Source organism: Sardina pilchardus, unplaced genomic scaffold (genome assembly GCF_963854185.1).
Source record: "Sardina pilchardus unplaced genomic scaffold, fSarPil1.1 HAP1_SCAFFOLD_177, whole genome shotgun sequence".
In the NCBI taxonomy this organism is placed as follows: Eukaryota; Metazoa; Chordata; class Actinopteri; order Clupeiformes; family Clupeidae; genus Sardina; species Sardina pilchardus.
The window spans coordinates 20,001-42,500 of record NW_026910877.1 but is presented as its reverse complement, the minus strand read 5'-3'; the positions used below and the strand labels follow the sequence as shown (position 1 = coordinate 42,500).

Below are 22,500 nucleotides of genomic sequence, written 5' to 3'. Positions count from 1 at the left end.
ACACACAGGAGAGTTTATCCCTTAGTTGTGGACACGGGCTAAGTGACGTGACTGTAATTGAGTGGACGTGCTCGATCATACTCTTACTCTTCAAGGGTGATTTCAGCCGCTTTCAGCCGCTCTTGTTCGTCCTTTGGTTTGTTCCTCCAGCCCCCCCTCCCCTCCATCCACACACACACACACACACACACACACCGGGGTCTCTGGGTGGGATGGACACACACATACACTCATCCGGGCCTCTCGTTGGGATGGACACACACACACACACACACACACACACACATATGCGCCGGGGCCTCTGGTTGGGATGAACACACACACACACACACACACACACATACACACACACACATCAGAGGCCTTTGTTTGGGCCAGCATGCTGTTAATGGTTATTAGACCTCAACCTGTGTTTCAAACGGTTGCTATGATGCCGAGGAGAAGTCTCTCTCACACACAGAATGGGGGAATTCTTTCCTTTGTCAATTTCCTTGTTTCCACTCGGTGAAGTTGCCCATTTTTTGACGGATCATTAATCAGCTGAATTATTCTCTTTGTTGGCCGCTTCACTGCCGTGGACAGCACTTCATGAGCACAGGTCAAAGGTCAAACCCAAGTCATTATGCGGTACGCGGTGGAGACCTGAAGTGTATGAAGGTGTTCTGCAGGCATAGTTATCTACTGGCTCAAATCATATCTAAGAAAGGAGATTCTTTGTTGCCATCGCCAACTGTACCTCAAAACCAACGTCCTTGACCTGTGGTGTTCCGCAGGGCTCGATCTTGGGGCCACTATTATTCAACCTCTATACGCTCCCACTTGGAAAAATCATCCAAAATAATTTGATTTCATATCATAGTTACAGTATGTAGATGACACAAATTTACATGCCAAACGACAAAACTGAAGCAATTATATTTGGTAAAAAGGAGGAAAGACTTAAGGTTGCCACTCTCCTTGGCACAAAAGGGTTGAAAGCAAAGGATACTGTTAAAAAATATTATCCTCTCAGATATCAGGAGGTATGTACTGGTAGAACTAAACATAGTGAAGCAGATTTTAGTTGCTACACTCAGCTCTGGAACGGGATGACATAAAAGGCCCCAACTGTAGCCAGTTTTAAAAATAGACCTCAGACCAAACTGTTCTCAGATGCTTTTAGCTAACTGCACTAAGTTACAAATTCTGAATCTGCCTTGCAAATGATGTGTCTGTGACCTTGTGTCTTTTATTGTCTTTTTAAAATATTCTTTATTTTTAAATATTCTTTATTTTTAAATGACTTTACTTTGTTTTATGTTCTCTGGCTTGCGGTGTGTGTGCTTGCGTATGTGAGTTTATGTGTCTGTGTGTGTGTGTGCTTGCATATCTGCGTTTGTGTGTGCTTGCGTATGTGCGTGTGCTTGCGTATGTGCGTGTGATTCATGGGATTTTATCAGAAATTACGTCTGTTTATCACAGATATTTAAAAGCATTCACAGTTCCATGAGCATAGTTTAATATGTCACCCGTAAGTCAACGCTAATGTCTTAGGACACCAACCCTATTCAAATTGATAGACTGGAGTGTCCATCCAGGTCTCAGGTCTCTCTCCATCTCTCTTTTACACACACACACACACACACACACACACACACACACACAAACATTTAGTCACAGCTTGGGAAATCCTTTTTTTTTTCTTTTTAAATCAGGCGACGCAACCAAAGTAGCATGAGAACCAATAAGGCAACAGGTCAACGATGGAGGAGACCAAAGTCCCATCAAGAATAAAAATCAGCTAAAAGTTGAACAAATATGAGATACAGTGACTAAAAATATGAGCAAACATTTGATGGTTTTGTTAATGCCAATGTTTATTAAAGGTGTACATTAGAGAGACAGTCCACATGAATATCTCTAGCGAGCTGAGAAGTAATCTGACACTGCTCACGTACAAAACCCCCAACCGACAACTAGAGCATCTGTGCTGAACATCCCTTAGGGAAATAAATCAATTCAAATCAACATAAAGCTACACACGATTGATCACACCAATGACTACAATAATATAAAGGTCTAGAACATAAAGATGAATGTCATGTTTCTGCTAGAAGGTGATCAACAGCAAGGTAAGTTAATGTATTTAGCATTTGAAAGTTGAAATGGTCACCTACTGACCTCAAGATACAGTCTGGGACTCAGGAGTTTTTGAGTGAATACAGACAGCTCAAAGAGCCGTGATGATCAATATGCTGAATTGACAAAAAGTGTTTTGGATTAGAATTGCAACCATCATTAACTGGTCTAACCCGCTACCAGTGAATTAAGCTAAATTAGGCTAACTGGTCTTACACACGAAAACATAAATTGTGCTAAGCTAGGCTAACCGTTTTCCATAAAACGCTTCATATTCTGGTACGATTTTCATTGGAGTCGGGTTAAAGATGGGTTAAACTGCGGTACAGAGGCAGGAAGTGATGTGTCTGTACGGAAATGATGTCGGCGCTGATGTGTGTGTGCCACACGTCAGGCTGAGCAGACGTTCCTCCCAGGTGGCCGCCTGACATTGAGACCTGACCGGCTGCACCATGCCGTCCCTGACCACCCACCTGCACACAGCAGAGTTATGGTTGTGCATCACACTCATCTACAGTGGAAGCCTCACACACACACACACACACACACACACACACACACACACACATACACACACTTAGGATGACTGTGCGTCACTATGCGTCATACTGGAGCTGGAGTCACACACACAAACACATACACACACACAAGCACTCATATACACACACATAAGCACTCATATACTGTACACACACACACTCACACAGAATGACTTGCTGTCCTTCATACTCACCTGGAGCGGTAGCCACACACTCACACACACAAACTCTCTCTCTCTCTCTCTCTCTCTCTCTGTCTTACACACACACTCACACTCTCCCACCTCTCTATGTGGAACACTCACCTTGAGTCACACTGCCCCTCACAGGTGGGTAGCTGTGTGGAGGCGAAGCAGGGGCCGATCGTCAGGTTCATCCAGGTGAGTTTCAGGCCACAGGTGTGGTTACCTGGGGCAAGAATTGAGGCAATCACAAAAATTACCTTGATGGGAAATTTTCATACGCACTGTATGTTTGTGTACATTTAAATTATTTGTGTGTGTGTGTGTGTGTGTGTGTGTGTGTGTGTGTGTGTGTGTGTGTGTGTGTGTGTGCGCGTGTGTGTATTTTATGCACAATTGCACCCTTCCTCCCTCCCGGACATGATACATGTGGATTTGTTTCTGAATTTGCAAAAAAATAATTTTCCAAGAGCCAAAATATTACACACGCTTGTACATTTGACAAGCAATTTGCACATTTCCATAACCGCTGTGCAAGGACTGCAGAGGGCACACAATGCTCCTTGTTACGCTATGCTATGGCTGCATGCGATGCTACCACACTATGCTAGTGTAACGGATGCCAGTTAGTTAGCTGTGCATGTCGAACGTTAGTAAACCTCACTCCTTGACGTCTCAAGAGCATTGCTGGCATGAAAGCTAGTAGCCTGGGCTTTTAGCTGGATTGTTAGCGCGTGTAACCTGCGTTGTGTGGAACCACCGCGGTCCAGCCCTGCACACGCCCGGACTCGAACCGGCGAGACAGCAGCACCGCGGATCGGGAGTCGAGCGCGCTAACAATCCAGCTAAAAGCCCAGGTTACTAGCTTTCATGCCAGCAGCGCTCTTGAAGTGTCGGGGAGTGAGGTTTACTTACGTTCTACAGCATAGCTAACCAGCTAGCACCCGTTACACGCGCTCGACTCCCGATCCCAGGTGCTGCTGTTTCACAGGTTCGAGTACAGGTGTGTGCAGGGCTGGACCGCGGTGGTTCCACACAATGCAGGTTACACTAGGGCTGCACGCAATGCTATCACGCTATGTTAGGGCTGCAGGCGATGCTATTAGCTATGTTAGGGCTGCAGGCAATGCTATTACGCTATGCTAGGGCTGCACACAATGCTTCCTGTTGCATTATGCTTGGGCAGCAGAGGGCACGCATGCAATGATTTTGAAACTACTGAAGCAGAAAACGTATATGATGCCTTTCATTTGTATGTAGGCTACTGGCTGGTTGGTACATATCGACACTGAAGACGCAACAAACAAACAAAACACTGTAGCAAAATGTAAACAAACACAGGGACTATTCCCTGTTTCCCAGGTCTTACACATCCTGATGGCCTTTTCCCATCTGAGCTGCATAGAAACCATATGAAAAAACGGGTGTCAACCGCTGTATGGAAACACCTCATTTAACATTGATTGCCACTGGGTGCAAGTGCACACTGTACAACACACCGGCACCCCCAAGTCACTGTGCTTGCGTTCTGCACTTTAGCTATGCTAGCAGTTGCGCTACTCTGCTGTTGTTTGTTGAGAAAAGCAGTTGCCATGATGTGTGATGTACCTTTGCACATGGCTCCAGCATCCTCATGGCTCCACAGCGCACCGAAGGGGCAGTTCCTCAGAGTCAGCTCTGTCCCTGCGCATCTAACGTTGTCCATCCAGATGGGCCCAGAGCCCTGTCCGAAGCGAGGCTCGCTGGTGTTGTGCCTGGGGTTGGTGACCGCCTCCCTGGGTGGCCCACAGCCCAGCTGTCTGCACACCACCTCGGCATCCTTGATGTCCCAGTCGTCGTCACACACGGTGCCCCACTCTCCCGCACGGTACACCTCCACTCTGCCTGAGCAGCGCTGGTGTCCGTCCACTAGACGTAAACCTGCACACACACACACACACACACACACACACACACACACACAAAGGGGGTCACAAACACTATACAGTAGAGTATTTTGGAGCATTTTCTCCTTTAGAAAACAAACCATGACCATTTTAATAGCTCAACACTACTGAAACAACAAGAGTTTCCCAAAATTCAACACAAAATATCACCAAACTCCTGCGGGAAGTGAAGTCTGTCAAACATACCTAAGGGCCGTTCACACCAACAACTAGAGAATAAGAATGTAACCAAGAATAACTAGAACCATTTTGACAAAAAAAAGTATCCACATACAAACTATAATGCCAGTGACATGAGGAACGGTATTGTTGACTTTCAGAGCGATTTTGATAACAATAAAAGGCTGACAGCCAATCAGGATCCACCACATTTCAAACATTCCATTTATCTGCATATGGAGAGACTGTCCTCATCGCTGGCCAGCAGTGATGGGCAGTAACGCGTTAGAAGTAACGCGTTACTGTAATCCAATTACTTTTTTCAAGTAACGAGTAAAGTAAGGGATTACAATGGCAAAATCAGTAATTGGATTACCATTACTTTAGGCTGCGTTACTGCGTTACTAAACTGCGATTTTAATTGCTTTGTGAGACTGTCTGGTGACAATCAGTATAATGTCCAACGCATTGCGAGAGATGTAAACAACAGACGAGACAACAGAGTACGGGAGAGAGCATGACCATGCTGCATTTAATAGCCTACGTGAGTTGGGGTTTTCCTAAACTTTTCCCATAGTTCGGGACTTGGACTTCTTTTGCTTATCTTTACTTCACTTTTATTGTTCTTTCTACTTTCATTTCATTCGATGACTTATGCTTTCACTCTGGACTGATGCTTCAACTCAAATGTCTTTTCAAATTCGAAATTGGGGTCGTTGACGTTCGAACTTGTTTTCGGTGGACATAATTAAGTTTGTACCGTCGGAGTCTTTGCGAGACAATGAATGTCCGTAAATAATAGAGCCTGTATCATCTGCGTTCTCTGTAGTCGCTTTCAGACATTACCCCTGCGGTAGCCTATGAGGTTTTTGCCAGACGGAGGTCCGACTCTTCGGTTAATTATAGGCTATAGAATCTATGTATGTTTGAGTGAGGGGTGGCGCAGAATGCGGCCGCTGTCACAGGACTTACTGTTTTTATTTTACCAACGACAGCGCACCCGTTCCGAATATTGTTGCAACAATGCAGCATGTAGGCTATTCTGTTACATCCGCAGCATCGATGAAAGATTGGAGCTGACATGCAGGTTAACTGCGCAACGTTTAATTGAAACTCAGCAGTGACGCGCTCACATAATCTGAACGAATTCACGTTCTTTATTTACAAATGTGTTGCATGCAGTTCATAGTTCACAGAACTCGTTTATGCACAACACCGCATTTGATTCTATTTTATATGATGGAATATGCAAAAAGAATAAAATTAGGCTGAAAGGTGTATTGCTTTATAGCATATTCAGGTTGTGCAGCCTTAGTGTGTTTTTGAAAAGTAACTAAGTAAAGTAATTGTAAAGTAACTAATTACTTTTGGGGAAAAGTAATCAGTAAAGTAACGGGATTACTTTCTTGGACAAGTAATCAGTAATCAGTAACTAATTACCTTTTCCAAGTAACTTGACCAACACTGCTGGCCAGTGTGGACACTGATGTCGTTACAGCTATCGTGTGAACGTGTGAACAGCTCTTTACGCTTATTCATTTGGCAAATGCTTTTATCTTTTAGCGATTTAAATGTCAATTATTATTATTATCATCATCATCATCATCATCATCATCATTATTAACATTATTCAAGGGCCATTCTCCCCAGGGAAAAAAACACATTTTGTTGTAGTTTCCACAACTACGGTGTGGGCTTTCCATCAAAAGCAAACAACTCTTCAACGTTCAGTATCTTATAGCCAACCCTTTGTTCTAAATGAATGGGGTAGCACATTACTATTGGCACCAGTATTCGTGCGCAAACATTTTGAAAACATGGGCAGGAAAAGGGCTAATAACCCTTTGTTCAGGTAAAGGTATATCTGATGGAGTAGACAGGGTTGCCAATTCCGCTTGGAAAAATCAGAAGTCGCGGGTTGCAGGTTTTTGGGCTTGTTTTTCCGAGTTGTGACTTTGTGACACCGCCTCCCTTTGCCCTGTATACAATGTTAATGCACCACATACAGTACATACAATTCCTATGCACCACGCACAAACACAAGCCTACACGCAGCTCTGACAACGATCAAGGGATCCCGCAGCAGCCTTTTTAATAACTTACGGACGACCTGTCTCTACCATTGGCCATTTCAGAAACCGTTTTTTGTTTTGTTTTGTTTTTTGGTCTTCGGTCACTTGTTTTGGGCTTGTTTTCAGGGTCCAGGTAGCTTATTTTCCTAGTAAAGCCTGGCAATACTTGGAGTAGAGTGTATTACAAATTCACTGCCAGACTACATCAGACACTCTGACTCAATTACTGACTTTAAAAGTAGACTGAAAACATATTTCTTCAAGAACGCTTATGGACTGACTGACTGACTAACTGACTTTAACATTTTTCTTTTCTTTTTTATTTCTATGTGATGATTTTGCAACCCTGTAGAGTGACCTTAGGTGTCATGAAAGGCGCTTTAAATAAAATGTATTATTATTATTATTATTTGTAACTGCTGATGATTGCAAGCAGTTCTGTACTGTACCTTCTATGGCACCAATGTTGGCTTCCAGTGTGCTGCCAATGGCGTCCAGTGCATCAAAACTGTTCACATGAAACATGTGGTCGAATGTTGGAGAAGACGCGATGCTGCTGAGCTCATCTCGTGAGGCTACATCACTAAAGGCAGCACCAACCTATCGCATGAGGAAGAGAATCATTATTGTGCAAATTACATCGCAATCATGTAGTCAAAGGGAGCCATATATTGATGGAAAAATGTGTGTGTGTGTGTGTGTGTGTGAGAGAGAGTTTGTACTTTAACACTACAAAACATGATGTACTCAAATTTAACTTAAATTACCCCTGAAAATATACCAAAACTACTTAATTGATTCAGGGGGGAATTAAGGGCACTTTTTTTTTTTACTATTTTTTTACTAAAAACGACTTAATTATAGAATGGTTTTAAGATAATAAAAAATAAGGCATTTATAAGGGATTAATAGTGTAAGGTGCTGTAGATACAGTAAATGCAGCAGCTGAATAACTACATGTGAATGTGCACATATTGGGTTGCACATCGTACCCCTATAGCATATCTGGTGATATTTTTCCCATCAGCCATTGCTGTGACACTGGGATAGTCTTGAGCATCAGCAGATCTCCCATCGGTGATGACAATTAGGATCCACTTGGCATCAGCTCTTGCTCCAGCAGAAGAGTTAAATAAATCATTCCTGTGGAAATTAGTATAGTTTCAAGGCTGGGTGAACCCTGCCTGACCTGCCGGCGAATTTGGATTTCGCCCGGCAGCTCAGGCTGGAAACCTGCACATCTATCTTCCCTGTTCCCTGCCAGAACCTTTGGCTCCGATCACAAACTAGCTTGTCCAAAAGATGCACCGGATCGTTGGTCTGATTGGTTGAAGGATTATCCAAGTGTATGGAGTCATGATTTGAACGATGCCAATAGAGCTCGACAGTCCCGCTCCTCCTCCGAGAGAGCACGCCTCAATGTTCAATCTTAAAAGATTGAGCTTAGTATGGCGATAACCGTAAGATAAATGTTATAAAAAATATTACAAATTAATAAGATAAATGTTATAAAAAATATTACAACATCCCAACAAAAGTGTTTTTCTTTACAGTCTCTATGAGAACAGATTAGGGGTGATAAGAGAAGAAGTGGTAAAGGTTTGACATGAAGGCGAAATTACATAGGTCTTCGTTTAAAGGGAAACTATTCAGGATTGGCGATTTCGTCGCCAGTTTCGCTTTCGCTCGTTTTACAGTATGTTTGCAGATTTCTCTGCAGAGCTTCCCCTGCAGCTTTAGCGTGTATACTTTATAAAACTCCTCAATCGGTCTGTGTGCCTTTTCATGAGCATGATCGCGAGGCTGGAGACTTTCCGACCCGGTGGCACAAAACTTGCAACCATGACTCCGAAGCTGACAAGTTGAGGCAAATTAAGCTAAACAATCTTGCATAGGTCTTCATTTACTTACACAACTGTTTGGATAGCGTGGGCAGTATATGTGCGTCCTGTAGCCTGTGTGATACTGTCCACCTGATTTTCCCATCCTGTTCTCTGAAACTGATTAAAGTCTACACGGATGATGGGACTACCGGAGTATTGAGCAAAGGCAAACTGCGGAAACAAAATGATAAATGCTTAGCAAATAATGTTATATGTGCTGGAAATGCACTTGATATCTGGACACTTCATTCATAGTTTATTTAAAGCTATTGAGTGACTAATGATACGACTCACAGAGGTTTTAGAATTCAGGAGCGTTCTGGCAACATTTTTCACAAATTCTTTCATGGTGAAGAACTGGTGTGAATCCACACTCCCAGAGCCATCCAGCAGGAAGGCAATATCTGCCTCTGAAGAAGAAGAATATTACAAATGACTTCATCATGGTTCATCAGCTCCTGTCTGCTTCAAAAAGGCTAAGAGAATGCAACTCACAAGACACAGGGGAATTGTTAATGATGTCAAATGATTCAACAATATCTCAACACTGTGTGGAAAGTGATACATCAAATGCATAGCCTGACGTAGCCATATACACAGTCATTTCTATTCAGAACTTCAGTCTAGTACTGCATGATGGACACATGATTATGGGGTGTGTTTTAACCCAAACAGGAGGAGAAGGGTTATGGTTATGGTTATGTTGCTTAGCAGACGCCTTTGTCCAAAGCGACATGCAAACCAAAACAATACAATAATTAAATTGAGCAGTTGATCAGATTAGTGTTGACTAGAAGAGAATAGCAACATAAACAATCAACAATATCAATATAAGCAAAGCTAATGAAAATAAACAATGACTATAGTAAATAAGCAAGTCATTCAAGGTATATGCATACAATAGGGCTCGGGCACACGCCTTGCATTCTAGGAATATAGCCACCATGTTGGTAGCGCACCGAACATAATATCCATTCATTCAGATGCAGAAGACAAGAAGCAGAAATATAGTATTAGCGATTATTTTCCTCTTGCGATCGTGGGTTGCGCTGTTACACCCCACTACACAGCAACATACGACCAAGAAGGCAAAAAGTAACAGGAACACACTAATAGGTGAGAGTAAATCCATAGTAAACTAAGGAGTGAGGCTGCCAATATGGCTGTGCCCGCAAAGTTTTCACGTCATGATCCAGAGCCCTATTGGATAGACCTCAGAACCATGCAATAGCCTACCGTGAATCCTGTAGGAAGAACAGCCAAAAAATCCTATTTCTCGAAAAGATTGCTTTGTTGTTCTCTGTTTGCTTAATTAAGTTATTGGGCTGTCAGAATCTTGTACAACAGACAACATAGCAAAATCTAATCATTTAGCTTCTCTAGCGGCTGCCTTTTTGTTGTAAATAAAATTAATCGAAGCATGCTCAGGTGGCGTGAGTAGGCACTGTTGCTCATTTGTAAAAATTCTCAACCGGGCATAGGAGCTTCAAATTTGATGGGCGTTGTCAAATTCGGGCTAGATTCCGGGCTATCCTCCAGTATAATTGTGAATGTTTAAAACATCAGAGTAAGCCATTCTATTTTATCACTGACTAGATTCAAAGCGTTGATACAGCTGAAAGCAGCAATGTAGTAGATATAGAACCAAAGCAGGTGGAGCAGGAGGTGCAAGGATCTTTGATATTACTGTAGGTCAAAGGTCAGAAATGACAACGGCAAGAGAAGTGTACTTACTCTGAGTAGTAGTAGTCCCATCTGTGAGGCAAAGAACAGAACACCACGTCACAAGATGTATTGCTGCTTACTATGACAGAACCACAGATAAACTAAACTGAAACTCATACAGAACTCTGCTGCTAGACTTTTAATTAAGGCCAAGAAGGGAGAGCACAGCAGCCTTGTGTTAGCTGAACTGCACTGGCTCCCTGTTCCCTGTTTCCTGTATCTTCATATATCTCTGGGCTTTTAATATCTTATCAACAACAAAGGAAACTTAGACCTTCCAATGCTAATGTTTTAACTGTACACAAAGGCTCTGTTCAAATCGGGAAAAACTGCTGCCTTCTAAGATATCTAACTAGAGAGCAAGGCAGCAAAGGCCGTTCGAAACCGAAAAAACGATTTTCGCTGCCTTCTAAGATATCTTAGATTTCCCGAATAACGGTCAATTTTGAAGGCAGCATCGATGTACACTTCAAGCTGCATTCTACCCATAATCCTTTATAGACCGTGAGCCAGGGCCTCAAATTATGGAAACCGTTACCGAAAAGGTGGCAAAGGCTACCATACCTTTTCTGAAAGCCTGGAATCTCAGCTTTTCAATGATGTATGATGGCCATCTGACAAGAGTAGCTGTTTTGAGTTATGACACATAATGTAAACTAAGGTTAAAGAAATAATGTGTATAAATCAAGCAGAACACTGGAATATTTTATTTTGCTATGTTTGGTATCATTTTAAAGGGGAGACTCTGAGCTTTCATTTAAATCCTTTTGTGAACATTTTGGATAAGTAGCCTACAGCCAACCCTGGAGCTCTTCAAACCTTTAATCACACACATTTCCCTACCATTTCCCTGCCATTTTTTTGTCTTTTAATCCTGTGGCACCTGGGAGCATCAGAGAAACGAAATCCAAACACTGAAATACTGGCATGACCCTAAGGATTCAGGAAATGTATCATTTACCCATATTATCTGATTTGGAGGGGGTGATTTACAGTCTTGTATCAGAGATGGCGTTTTTTCAAAGACATAAACAGTAGTGTACTATTACCCTAGGCTAATTTGTTGATATGTTGAGTTGAAAGTCTGAGGTAAATATATTTGAAATAATAATTATTGATACAGATCATTTTGAAAAAGTTGTTATTCAGCATTCTCAGCATTTTTAGATAGTTAAAAAGGTCCTTAATACTGTACATATCCACCACATATCATTTATATCAGGTCCCCACTTTCTTGGAATTTATATTAAAAAAATGAATGCCTTGTTCTCAGGCAAGAAAATACACGTACTGTATACACAGGCTGCGATACTGTAAGTGCATTTGCAGGACATGGTAAAGTGTCAGCCCGAAAACTTTTGTGAGACCTTTCAGAAGGTTGGGGCAGACTGGGCAATGACACCTGCGTTGTATGCAGCCTTAAAGGAGTTCACATGTCAAATGTACAGCTCCAAGTCTATGGAGTTTCGTTTGTGCCAAAAAGTTCAAACAATACTTTTTCTAATTCAAACAAAAATCAATTAATCAAAATACCAAATACAAAATCTAAACAAAAAAAATAAAGTCGAAAAAAAAAAATCTAAACTCGCAAAAAAAATCTAAACTCGCAAACAAATTATTTGTGTAGTTGCAAAAAAAAAACTGTTTGAATAACTTGTCTTTTGGTTTACAATAACAACAATCATTTGCAGCGACATCATTCGTTTGTTTGCTCCTGGCTTTTTCAGTTTCGATTCTGGCTCTCGCGTTTGCGCTGCCTGTTTCTTTGCTTGCGATTCTGGCACAAACTTCACATGTGGGTGGGTGTCTGTGGGGTGCATTCCTATTGGCTGATGCGTTTTGACTGACAGCTTTACTATGGATTCAAGCGCAAGAGCTACCCACCACCCCCTCCCCTCCCCAGTAGGTAGTGGTGCAACGCTCTTTTTGGCCACTATGTACAGGTATATACGATGTGGCGCTATTGAGCACAGTTTGTCAACCGCCATATGAAGAAGAAGAAGATATTGACCACAGTAAGTTCCGTGGAGCTAGCTACACCAAAGCCATCGATGGGCTACACGCGTTATGGACTCAAAACAATGGGTTTTCCTCACTACTCATTAATCCAAGGTAAGAAGTGTCATCTAATTTGTTATGGGTCTAATTTTCACGTTTATGTGGGATGTTATGGCGTAGTTGTTACAATACTGACGCTGGTTTTAAGGTATCAGATGGCTATCTTAGCATCGTAGGTTTGTCCACATCCAAACGAGGCTTTTGATGAAATGTCGCACTACAGTAGCCTAAATTATGAATTCATACCATGTATTTATTTGTTCAGAAGTATATTGTTAATGTCCTCGCGTTATATAAGCGTATGTGTCCGATTATGTCATGAAATATCGCTATGTTGTCAACGGTAGTCTAGCATAGTATGAGCGCGATGGTGCGATCTATCTGTGGTCAGTTCATCAATGGCCCTGGCGATCTCTGGAGGTCCACTCTTTGTGAACGTTTGGAGACCACAGACATAGTATAACCTTAGTTAGAGTATTGGTTCATTTGCCTGAGAAAGACCCAAGGGTCGAAACGTTACTTTTTGTAAACATGGGAGCTCAAGCAGTGTTGCCAACGTTACCTTCTTCTGTTACATCTCCCCAGGAAATGTTATTAAGCACTGTGACCAGCTCTGTCTTTTGATTAGTACATGTAATTTGTCTTTTGCTTGTGCTTGTGTGTTTGTGCAGAACAACTCATCGTGATGGAGCACCTGTACTCCCTGATACAGCAGGATCTGAGGGGATTCCTCAGACAGGACGCAGATGTGGATTGACAACATCCTGCAGTTTAACTTTATTAGAATAAGTGTTGTTTTGAATAAAGGACAATAAAATTGAATTATTTTACATACTACTTACTGTATGTTAACCTGACTCACCACTTGAATTTCATTCCACCTAGCTCCTCACATTCATCTGGAACTACTCCATTGGAAATGTATTTCAGAAGGCAGGGCCTTGTCAAAACTCCTTTCATATGATTGGGTAAACTAATTTATTGACATGCTACTACAACAGGGGTGGGCAAACTAAGGCCAAGGGGCCACATGCGGCCCTCTGCTCTGTTTCATGTGGCCCGCCATGAAGTCAAACACATAAAATTAAATGTGGCCTGTTGTTACATAAACCTGATATACATCCATCACACAGCATGGTTTCATAACTGATGTGCTATGTTTGTCAATGAAAACAAGAGAACAGGCCGCACTATGCATAAGCAATCACCATTTATTCACACAGACGCGCTTCGGCGCTCTGCCTTCCCAGTATGTTTGTCAATACCATCATCAAGCTGTACTTTTGGGAACTCTGACTGAATAAATAAATTTTTTTGGAAGGTAACATCACTTTTTCATTGCTTAATTAATCATAGCATATAAGCTTACCATTCTTAACATCCAACTACTTGGTAACTTTCTAATGTAGCTTGGCATTTTCTGCCTCTCGGATGCGCGCGCAGCCAGTATAGTTGGTAAACGAGAAACCTATGTACATCAACAACAACAGCAATATCAATATCAACAGTCACAACAGTGTCCACGTCCACTGGGTGTGCAAGGGACCAGGCAGAGTCAGCTAGTCATGTGCGGAGCATAGCTGCGTTTTTTGGTTTGTAAAGGACACAGCAGGAGAAGGGTGAGCTGGGTTTGTGGCGGCTGGAAGTCTGCAGGTGTGCAACGGACCGGGCAGAGCCAGCCGGGTGTGTGAGGGAGAGAGCAGCGTCTGTTGGGAGTGTGAAAGCCACAGATTTCAGAGCCACCCTGAGGGGCTGGGCAAAGCCTGCTGTGTGTGTTAGAGACACAACAGGGTCTGTTGGGTGTGTGAAGGATGGGGTACAGCGCATTGTGTATGTGAGGGACACAGCTAGATCCATCGGGTGTGTGAGGGATGGGGTACAGCGCATTGTGTATGTGAGGGACACAGCTAGGTCCATCGGCTGTGTGAGGGATGGGGTACAGCGCATTGTGTATGTGAGGGACACAGCTAGGTCCATCGGGTGTGCGAGGGGTGGGGCAGGGCAGAGCCTGCAGGTACTGTGGAGCAGAGTCTCTCAGGTATGTGAGGCACACAATAGGATCCACCAGGTGTGTGAAAGACGCAGCGGACTCTGTCTGGTGTGTGGTGCTGTGCTGCAGATGGAGAAGAGGCCGTCAGCTGTGCTGTGTTGTGCTGCAGATGAAACAGGGATCGATGGTTGTGATGGCAATGAAGCAGAGGTTGACCAAAGACTGTGGTGTGTATGGGACAGAGAAGAGGTCGGTTGAACAGGTCAAACTGCAGGATGTTGTCAATCCACATCTGCGTCCTGTCTGAGGAATCCCCTCAGATCCTGCTGTATCAGGGAGTACAGGTGCTCCATCACGATGAGTTGTTCTGCACAAACACACAAGCACAAGCAAAAGACAAATTACATGTACTAATCAAAAGACAGAGCTGGTCACAGTGCTTAATAACATTTCCTGGGGAGATGTAACAGAAGAAGGTAACGTTGGCAACACTGCTTGAGCTCCCATGTTTACAAAAAGTAACGTTTCGACCCTTGGGTCTTTCTCAGGCAAATGAACCAATACTCTAACTAAGGTTATACTATGTCTGTGGTCTCCAAACGTTCACAAAGAGTGGACCTCCAGAGATCGCCAGGGCCATTGATGAACTGACCACAGATAGATCGCACCATCGCGCTCATACTATGCTAGACTACCGTTGAAAACATAGCGATATTTCATGACATAATCGGACACATACGCTTATATAACGCGAGGACATTAACAATATACTTCTGAACAAATAAATACATGGTATGAATTCATAATTTAGGCTACTGTAGTGCGACATTTCATCAAAAGCCTCGTTTGTATGTGGACAAACCTACGATGCTAAGATAGCCATCTGATACCTTAAAACCAGCGTCAGTATTTTAACAACTACGCCATAACATCCCACATAAACGTGAAAATTAGACCCATAACAAATTAGATTACACTTCTTACCTTGGGTTAATGAGTAGTGAGGAAAACCCATTGTTTTGAGTCCATAACGCGTGTAGCCCATCGATGGCTTTGGTGTAGCTAGCTCCACGGAACTTACTGTGGTCAATATCTTCTTCTTCTTCATATGGCGGTTGACATACTGTGCTCAATAGCGCCAAATCGCATATACCTGTACATAGTGGCCAAAAAGAGCGTTGCACCACTACCTACTGGGGAGGGGGGGAGGTGGGTAGCTCTTGCGCTTGAATCCATAGTAAAGCTGTCAGTCAAAACGCATCAGCCAATAGGAATGCACCCCACAGACACCCACCCACATGTGAAGTTTGTGCCAGAATCGCAAGCAAAGAAACAGGCAGCGCAAACGCGAGAGCCAGAATCGAAACTGAAAAAGCCAGGAGCAGACAAACGAATGATGTCGCTGCAAATGATTGTTGTTATTGTAAACCAAAAGACAAGTTATTCAAACAGTTTTTTTTTTTGCAACTACACAAATAATTTGTTTGCGAGTTTAGATTTTTTTTTTCGACTTTATTTTTTTGTTTAGATTTTGTATTTGGTATTTTGATTAATTGATTTTTGTTTGAATTAGAAAAAGTATTGTTTGAACATTTTGGCACAAACGAAACTCCATACAAGTCCAGAATCACCAACATCAATGAAATGAAGTATGCACTTTTTTTGTGCAAAGAAAGGCGTTGAATCCTGGCAGTTAACTCCATGCTCGGATTCTCTCAGGAAGCACGGTTTCAGAGCTAACTATCAAGGTGCTATCTGGAGAAGATGCCTCGAGAACAACCCTGAAGTTCCTTCCCCAGTTGAGCATGGGTGGTCTAGACTGGACCAAGATGGTGACTTGCTGCTCTCCATAGACTGGTTCAATGTCTCCATTGGTCCACAAGCAGTACTTGAGTTTCTGTCCTGCTCATGCAAGAGGGACTGTGTCACTCCTCATGTCAGTGTGATGCACTGTATAACAACTTTTTCAAAATGATCTGTATCAATAATTATTATTTCAAATATATTTACCTCAGACTTTCAACTCGACATATCAACAAATTAACCTTTCAAGAGTTCACTATCCGAAATTAGCCAAGTAGAAATAAATGTGTCGCAAGTATAGGTCACTAGTAAAGGTCCAGGCGAGCTTCTACGGAACGTGGCTATGCGCTGGCATTGCCGCTCGTGATCACGAAGTGCATCGCGGGTTCACGCCGGTCTAGAACTGCGCTGGCAGATATCGGCCCGGAGTGGCGACCGTGGGCACCTGAGAAGCTTAACGAAGAAATCTTGCCTGGCCTGGCTGCGCTGGCAGAGACCGGGCAAGATAATAGATGAACAGAATAAACGCCGCGATATTTATATGGACCATATTAGACCTGAGCTACGTAAATGACGATTGTGATCTAGCGGACGGGCAAGCGAATAATTAGCTGAGAGCGCGTGTTGGGCAAGGTCGCTGGCCGGGGTCCTGAAGTGCTTCCCCTAATCGAAACGGACTGACTGCGCTGGCAGCAATCGGCGATATGAAGACAGCACCCCCTTGACTAGAGAGATAGTAGGCTTACGAGAGGTGACGGGAGGCGAGCGGGGAGGTGGTGGGTTGCGAGCAAGAAACAACTGAAGCTGACGTGACGGCAGGTGAGCCCTGACTAAGTTACCTGGTTCATGGGAAATGGAGGCGTGGCAAAGTTTCGTCACGTTCCTCCCGAACTTACGTTTGGCAACGACATTTCAAGAGTTCACTATCCGAAATTAGCCAAGTAGAAATAAATGTGTCGCAAGTATAGGTCACTAGTAAAGGTCCAGGCGAGCTTCTACGGAACGTGGCTATGCGCTGGCATTGCCGCTCGTGATCACGAAGTGCATCGCGGGTTCACGCCGGTCTAGAACTGCGCTGGCAGATATCGGCCCGGAGTGGCGACCGTGGGCACCTGAGAAGCTTAACGAAGAAATCTTGCCTGGCCTGGCTGCGCTGGCAGAGACCGGGCAAGATAATAGATGAACAGAATAAACGCCGCGATATTTATATGGACCATATTAGACCTGAGCTACGTAAATGACGATTGTGATCTAGCGGACGGGCAAGCGAATAATTAGCTGAGAGCGCGTGTTGGGCAAGGTCGCTGGCCGGGGTCCTGAAGTGCTTCCCCTAATCGAAACGGACTGACTGCGCTGGCAGCAATCGGCGATATGAAGACAGCACCCCAACAAGCCATAAAATGCTGCGCCCCCCTGGCCAGGACCCTGCGCCGGAATTAATAAGTGAGGGCTAGCTGGGATTTCTTGAGGTCCGAAAGATTCGCTCTAATGTATGTATTGTACGCATCGGACGACCACCGGCCTAAGGTTTTGAGAGCCAAATCTGGCAGGCCATTGTTGGCTGCGGTGGTGGCTGCACCGATTCTGAATGAGTGAGTGGAATAACGATCGGCGGGGATACCGGTCCGCGTGATAATGGATTTAAGTTGTGACTGAAACCAAAAGCGGGTGACCGGACGACCGTCATCTGTAGCGAAGAGAGGGTCAGCAGGAGAGGCGATGGAGCAGCGATATGCGATGTAGTTTGCTAGAGTCTGGTAGGGTTGAAGTGGCGAGGCGATGTTAAATATATACACGGAATGCCCCTTCATGAATTGGTCAGTCTTGCTACGTTTGATGAAGTAACGGATGGTGTCCGAATTTAAGATTTGGAGGTCGCATACGCGGGGATGAATATGGGGATTAAACGTGCCGCTGTTAGTGGTGAATTCGCTACATCTAAGCAGCCCAAAATAGGCAAGAATGAACATCGCGATCAGGGTCTGATCTGAATGTGGGGATATAACCCCGCGCCGTAGCTCTTGAACGCAGGAGTCAAGTAAGCTGATGGTGATAGGAAGCCGACGGTCTGGAGAGGCCGGTTGGGACCTACGAATGCCTTTGATTATCAAAGAAATGTGGTGGCTGGAGAAAACTGAGCAATCTGATCCAAATATGAGTTTATGGAAGAAATGAATACCTGCGAGGTAGCATTTGATTGTACCAGCCTTGAACTTTAAAACGAGATGGGCATAGGACACGAAGGAAGAGATGGTCAGCATATCGAACTTTGGAAAAGGCAGGGAGTGGTGATTGTGGAACATTTTAAATGAAGACCAGGCGGACCAGTATGACTGCAGCGTTCTAGGTGCTAGGGAATGAAGGGCTAGATTTATGGAGTGGGACTGGAGATAATGCAACGGGTGGTCTAAAGGAAGATTGTTTCCGAATATGGTGGCACTGGAGTCGGTTCTGCATCCGCCTCTGGAGCCAATGCTCTGAATCTCTGAAATGCAAAACGGGAGAGAGAGTCAGCAATAGCATTATGTCGCCCTGGGACATACTCAGCTTTGATGAGAAATTGGTTGCTTGCGGCTGTCCAAACTAGGCGACGCAAGAAAGGGCAAATGACTGGCGCACTGGAGCGACCTTTGTTGATAGCAAATACGACGGCTTGATTGTCGCTGTAAACTAGAACACTTTTGCCGGACCACTCGTTGCCCCACAAAAGTGCAGCGATTACGACCGGATAAGTTTCGTACACGGCAGAAGAGGCTTCTCCTGGAGCCAGGTTTGCCAGTTCTGGAGGCCAAGAGCTGGCAAACCAACGACCATTAAAATAGCCTCCGAACCCGATAGAAGGCGCGGCGTCGGTGAAGAACTGGAGATCTTCTGGGGACTGACAGCGGTCATCGTAGAACATGGATAAGCCGTTCCATTGACTTAGAAATAAGCGCCATAGATCGAGATCTATTAAGCACTGCTCATCTATGTCGACTAGGTCGCGAAGGGCTGGTACGGATTTTGCGGCTAAAAGGAGGTTAGAAATGAACGGTCTACCTTGTGGAATGACGCGCATCGCAAAATTGAGATGACCGAGGAGTGACAGAATCTCTAGTTTTGTTTTGGGAGCCGCAATGAAGCAATCAATGATAGTCAAAATGCGGTCGATTTTCTCTTTCGGGAGCGAGGAGATGGAATTTACGGTATCGAGGGTGATACCGAGAAATTCCATCGTGTTCGCTGGGCCGCTCGTTTTCTCTTCAGAAATAGGCACGCCTAGTGACTCGAAAACTCTCAGAACGGAATTGCGCCCGGCAGCGGGAGGATCTGAGGGAGGTGTGATGGCTAGGAAATCGTCTAGAAGGTGGACTAACAGCGGAACATTGTAGTTGTTCTGTAAAATCCAGCATAAGGCTTCTGACAGGGTGTCGAAAATTTTGGGGCTACTGCGGCAGCCGAACGTTAGTCTGACGGCAAAATAGTATTTACCTAGCCACCGGACGCCGAACAGATGCCAGAAGTCCGGGTTAATAGGCATTACCTTAAATGCTGCGGTGATATCTGCTTTGAACAACCAGCAATTAGGGCCGGCTATCTTGATAAGACGAATAGCGTCATCTACCGTTTGATAGCACATTGAATAATCTTCGAAGGGTACGAGACTATTGATGCTCGGGACTATGCTATCATGAGGAGCGGAGAGATCGACTATCAGTCTTTTTTTGCCAGAATATTTGCGAGTCGCGACGCCGATAGGATTTATCCTGTAAGACTGGAATGGGGGTTCGGAGAAGGGGCCGATCATGAAGCCGGACTGCACTTCTTTGGCTAGAAGTTGATCTACGGAGCCCTGGTCTCTAGTCGCAGATAGCAGATTTTTGCAAACGAAAGATTCTGTTGGCATGGCGGAGATACCCGGATGAAAGCCGTTTTGGAGACCAGAAAGCAAATAATCGGTGAAAGCTTTGTCTGGGTGGAAAGCTAATTCCTCTGCTAGCCTTGACACATGAATAGGAGTACTCAGATACTTTTTGAACTTCTTTATTGATGGGTGAATGGGGCAAACGATACGAGCGTGGGCCCCGGCACAGTAGCTGCAGACGTGGAGATACTTGCAGGAAGACATACTGCATTTGGAGGCATTGAAACGAAAACAGACTTGCTGTGTTGGAAAGGCAGCTTGGTCTGAAACGGTGCCAGCCGATTGAGGGAGTTTAGGGACAGAGGAAGAAGACTTTGGAGCCGGATTGTTTCGGCGATTTGGATTTCCCTCGATGAACGAACAGTTGGTTGAGTCATGTTCGGAGCTGCAGCACAACGCGCAGGTCACGGAGCGACAGCCTAAGAAGACGCGGTTGTGCAGTTCCGCATCGAGAGCTCCCCAGTATGGGCACTGATTCCAAAGGCCTACTCTAGCTGCACATTTAGCCGCGAATAGGCGATGGTAAGTATAAAAATGAGTGCCTCCGTACGTAACGGCTAGCCCTGCTATCAAGCTGAAATATTCGTTAAGCTCGCGACGCCTCTGAGGGAACACGGAGCAAATCACTTCCAGGTAGCGAGCGAAAGCTAATGCGAACTCCGGGAATGACAGAACGCGTGAAGCGGGGCCGGATGATTTCAACGACAAAGTCACTGATCCACAGTCTATGTCCCGGGGCTGAGATTGTCCAGAGAACGGAGACAAGAGAGAAAATAAGTCGAAGTCCGCACCTGACAGGATTTGGTTCCTGAGAGAAGGAGACACTGGTGGAGGCTCGTTGACAGGAGCGTGCGGTGGAGGGGGCAGCTGGACAGCTGATCCCAGGGTGTAAGAAGGCGGACGCCAGGCGACGACCCTTGAACCGGTTTGGCCATCTGGGAAGACTTGGAGATGTGGAGCGTGAAATCCAGACTCGTACGCAGAGGGAAGCGGTGGATATGGACCGGTAGGATAAGAGCTAAAGGGGGCGGGAAGAATGGGGCCCGATGCCGGGAAGGGATAAAGTGGTGGCGCGGCTCCGGGAAAGGAATTAGGCGGGTACACCGGGAACGCGGTTCCTGGTGGGGGAAGGGGCGCGGGCTCGAACGCGGCTCGAGCCGGCGGGGCGTGGTGGGGGTAGGGGAAACGTAGCGACGCGGTCGCTACCTGGGGAGGAGGCGGCTCAGCACTTTGATACGGCATCGGGGGAAAAGGTGAATGTGGAACGGAAAATGATACCGTAGCTGCAGGCGGCACGGTGGGGAGAAGTCTGCGGACGGTGACTACTGGTGGAGGATCGGTTTGCGGCAGCAAAGGAGCACGGCCCAGCGCTGCGGCGCTGGTGCTTGCTCGAGGACAGGAAGCGGGAAGCCCTTCATCGCTCTGCCCGTCAAGCTGATCCGGGAAGAGAAGGGGAGAAAGTTCCGGAGAACGCGAGACTATGTGTTGGGGCGCCTGAGCAGCCTGACCGGCCGGTGGGGTTTGGTAACCGGAAGCTTGTAGTAATCGTAACAAGTCATCCTTCCTGGAGTTGCGAGGGAAGCGGATACCTCGGCTGCTCAGTTCGCTCCTGATCCGAGAAATGGTCCACGGGTTATCGCCTTTAGGTGGGAGACGGCGGCGGCTGGAAGCAGTAGATCGGACGGATCCCCGAGAGGGCGCCGGGGAGGATTGCCGGCGCGACCGAAGACTGCGCAGCGGAGGCAGGGTAGCATGGCTGGAACGACCACGACGGCTGGGAAGATCCGGTGGAGAGGGGGGAACTACGGAAGAATCATCCTCCAAGTCGCTGGCAGAAGCATGAATGTCGATTTCGTCCATTTCGAAAGCTGGTCTGGTCTTCTTGCGAGCAAGAAACAACTGAAGCTGACGTGACGGCAGGTGAGCCCTGACTAAGTTACCTGGTTCATGGGAAATGGAGGCGTGGCAAAGTTTCGTCACGTTCCTCCCGAACTTACGTTTGGCAACGACATTAAGGGTAATAGTACACTACTGTTTAGGTCTTTGTAAAAACGCCATGTCTGATATAAGACGGAATATCATCCCCTCCAAATCAGATAATATGGGTAAATGATACATTTT

The 22,500-nt window shown here is 45.1% G+C and overlaps 1 protein-coding gene across 1 annotated transcript in view; it reads right to left on the bottom strand.

Annotated features, from left to right (window-relative positions):
- Positions 1-2,390: 2,390 nt before the first annotated feature.
- LOC134074311 (deleted in malignant brain tumors 1 protein-like) overlaps positions 2,391-22,500 on the bottom strand; it is a 23,847-nt gene continuing 3,737 nt past the window's right edge. Inside the window, exons 6-13 of the mRNA XM_062530427.1 lie at positions 10,634-10,654; positions 9,194-9,309; positions 8,928-9,070; positions 8,009-8,159; positions 7,466-7,616; positions 4,448-4,759; positions 2,963-3,065; positions 2,391-2,591 (exon numbers count right to left, since the gene is read on the bottom strand). Coding sequence (XP_062386411.1) covers positions 2,432-2,591; positions 2,963-3,065; positions 4,448-4,759; positions 7,466-7,616; positions 8,009-8,159; positions 8,928-9,070; positions 9,194-9,309; positions 10,634-10,654 — 1,157 coding nt within the window. The 3' untranslated portion in view covers positions 2,391-2,431. The remainder of the gene's footprint in view (positions 2,592-2,962; positions 3,066-4,447; positions 4,760-7,465; positions 7,617-8,008; positions 8,160-8,927; positions 9,071-9,193; positions 9,310-10,633; positions 10,655-22,500) is intronic.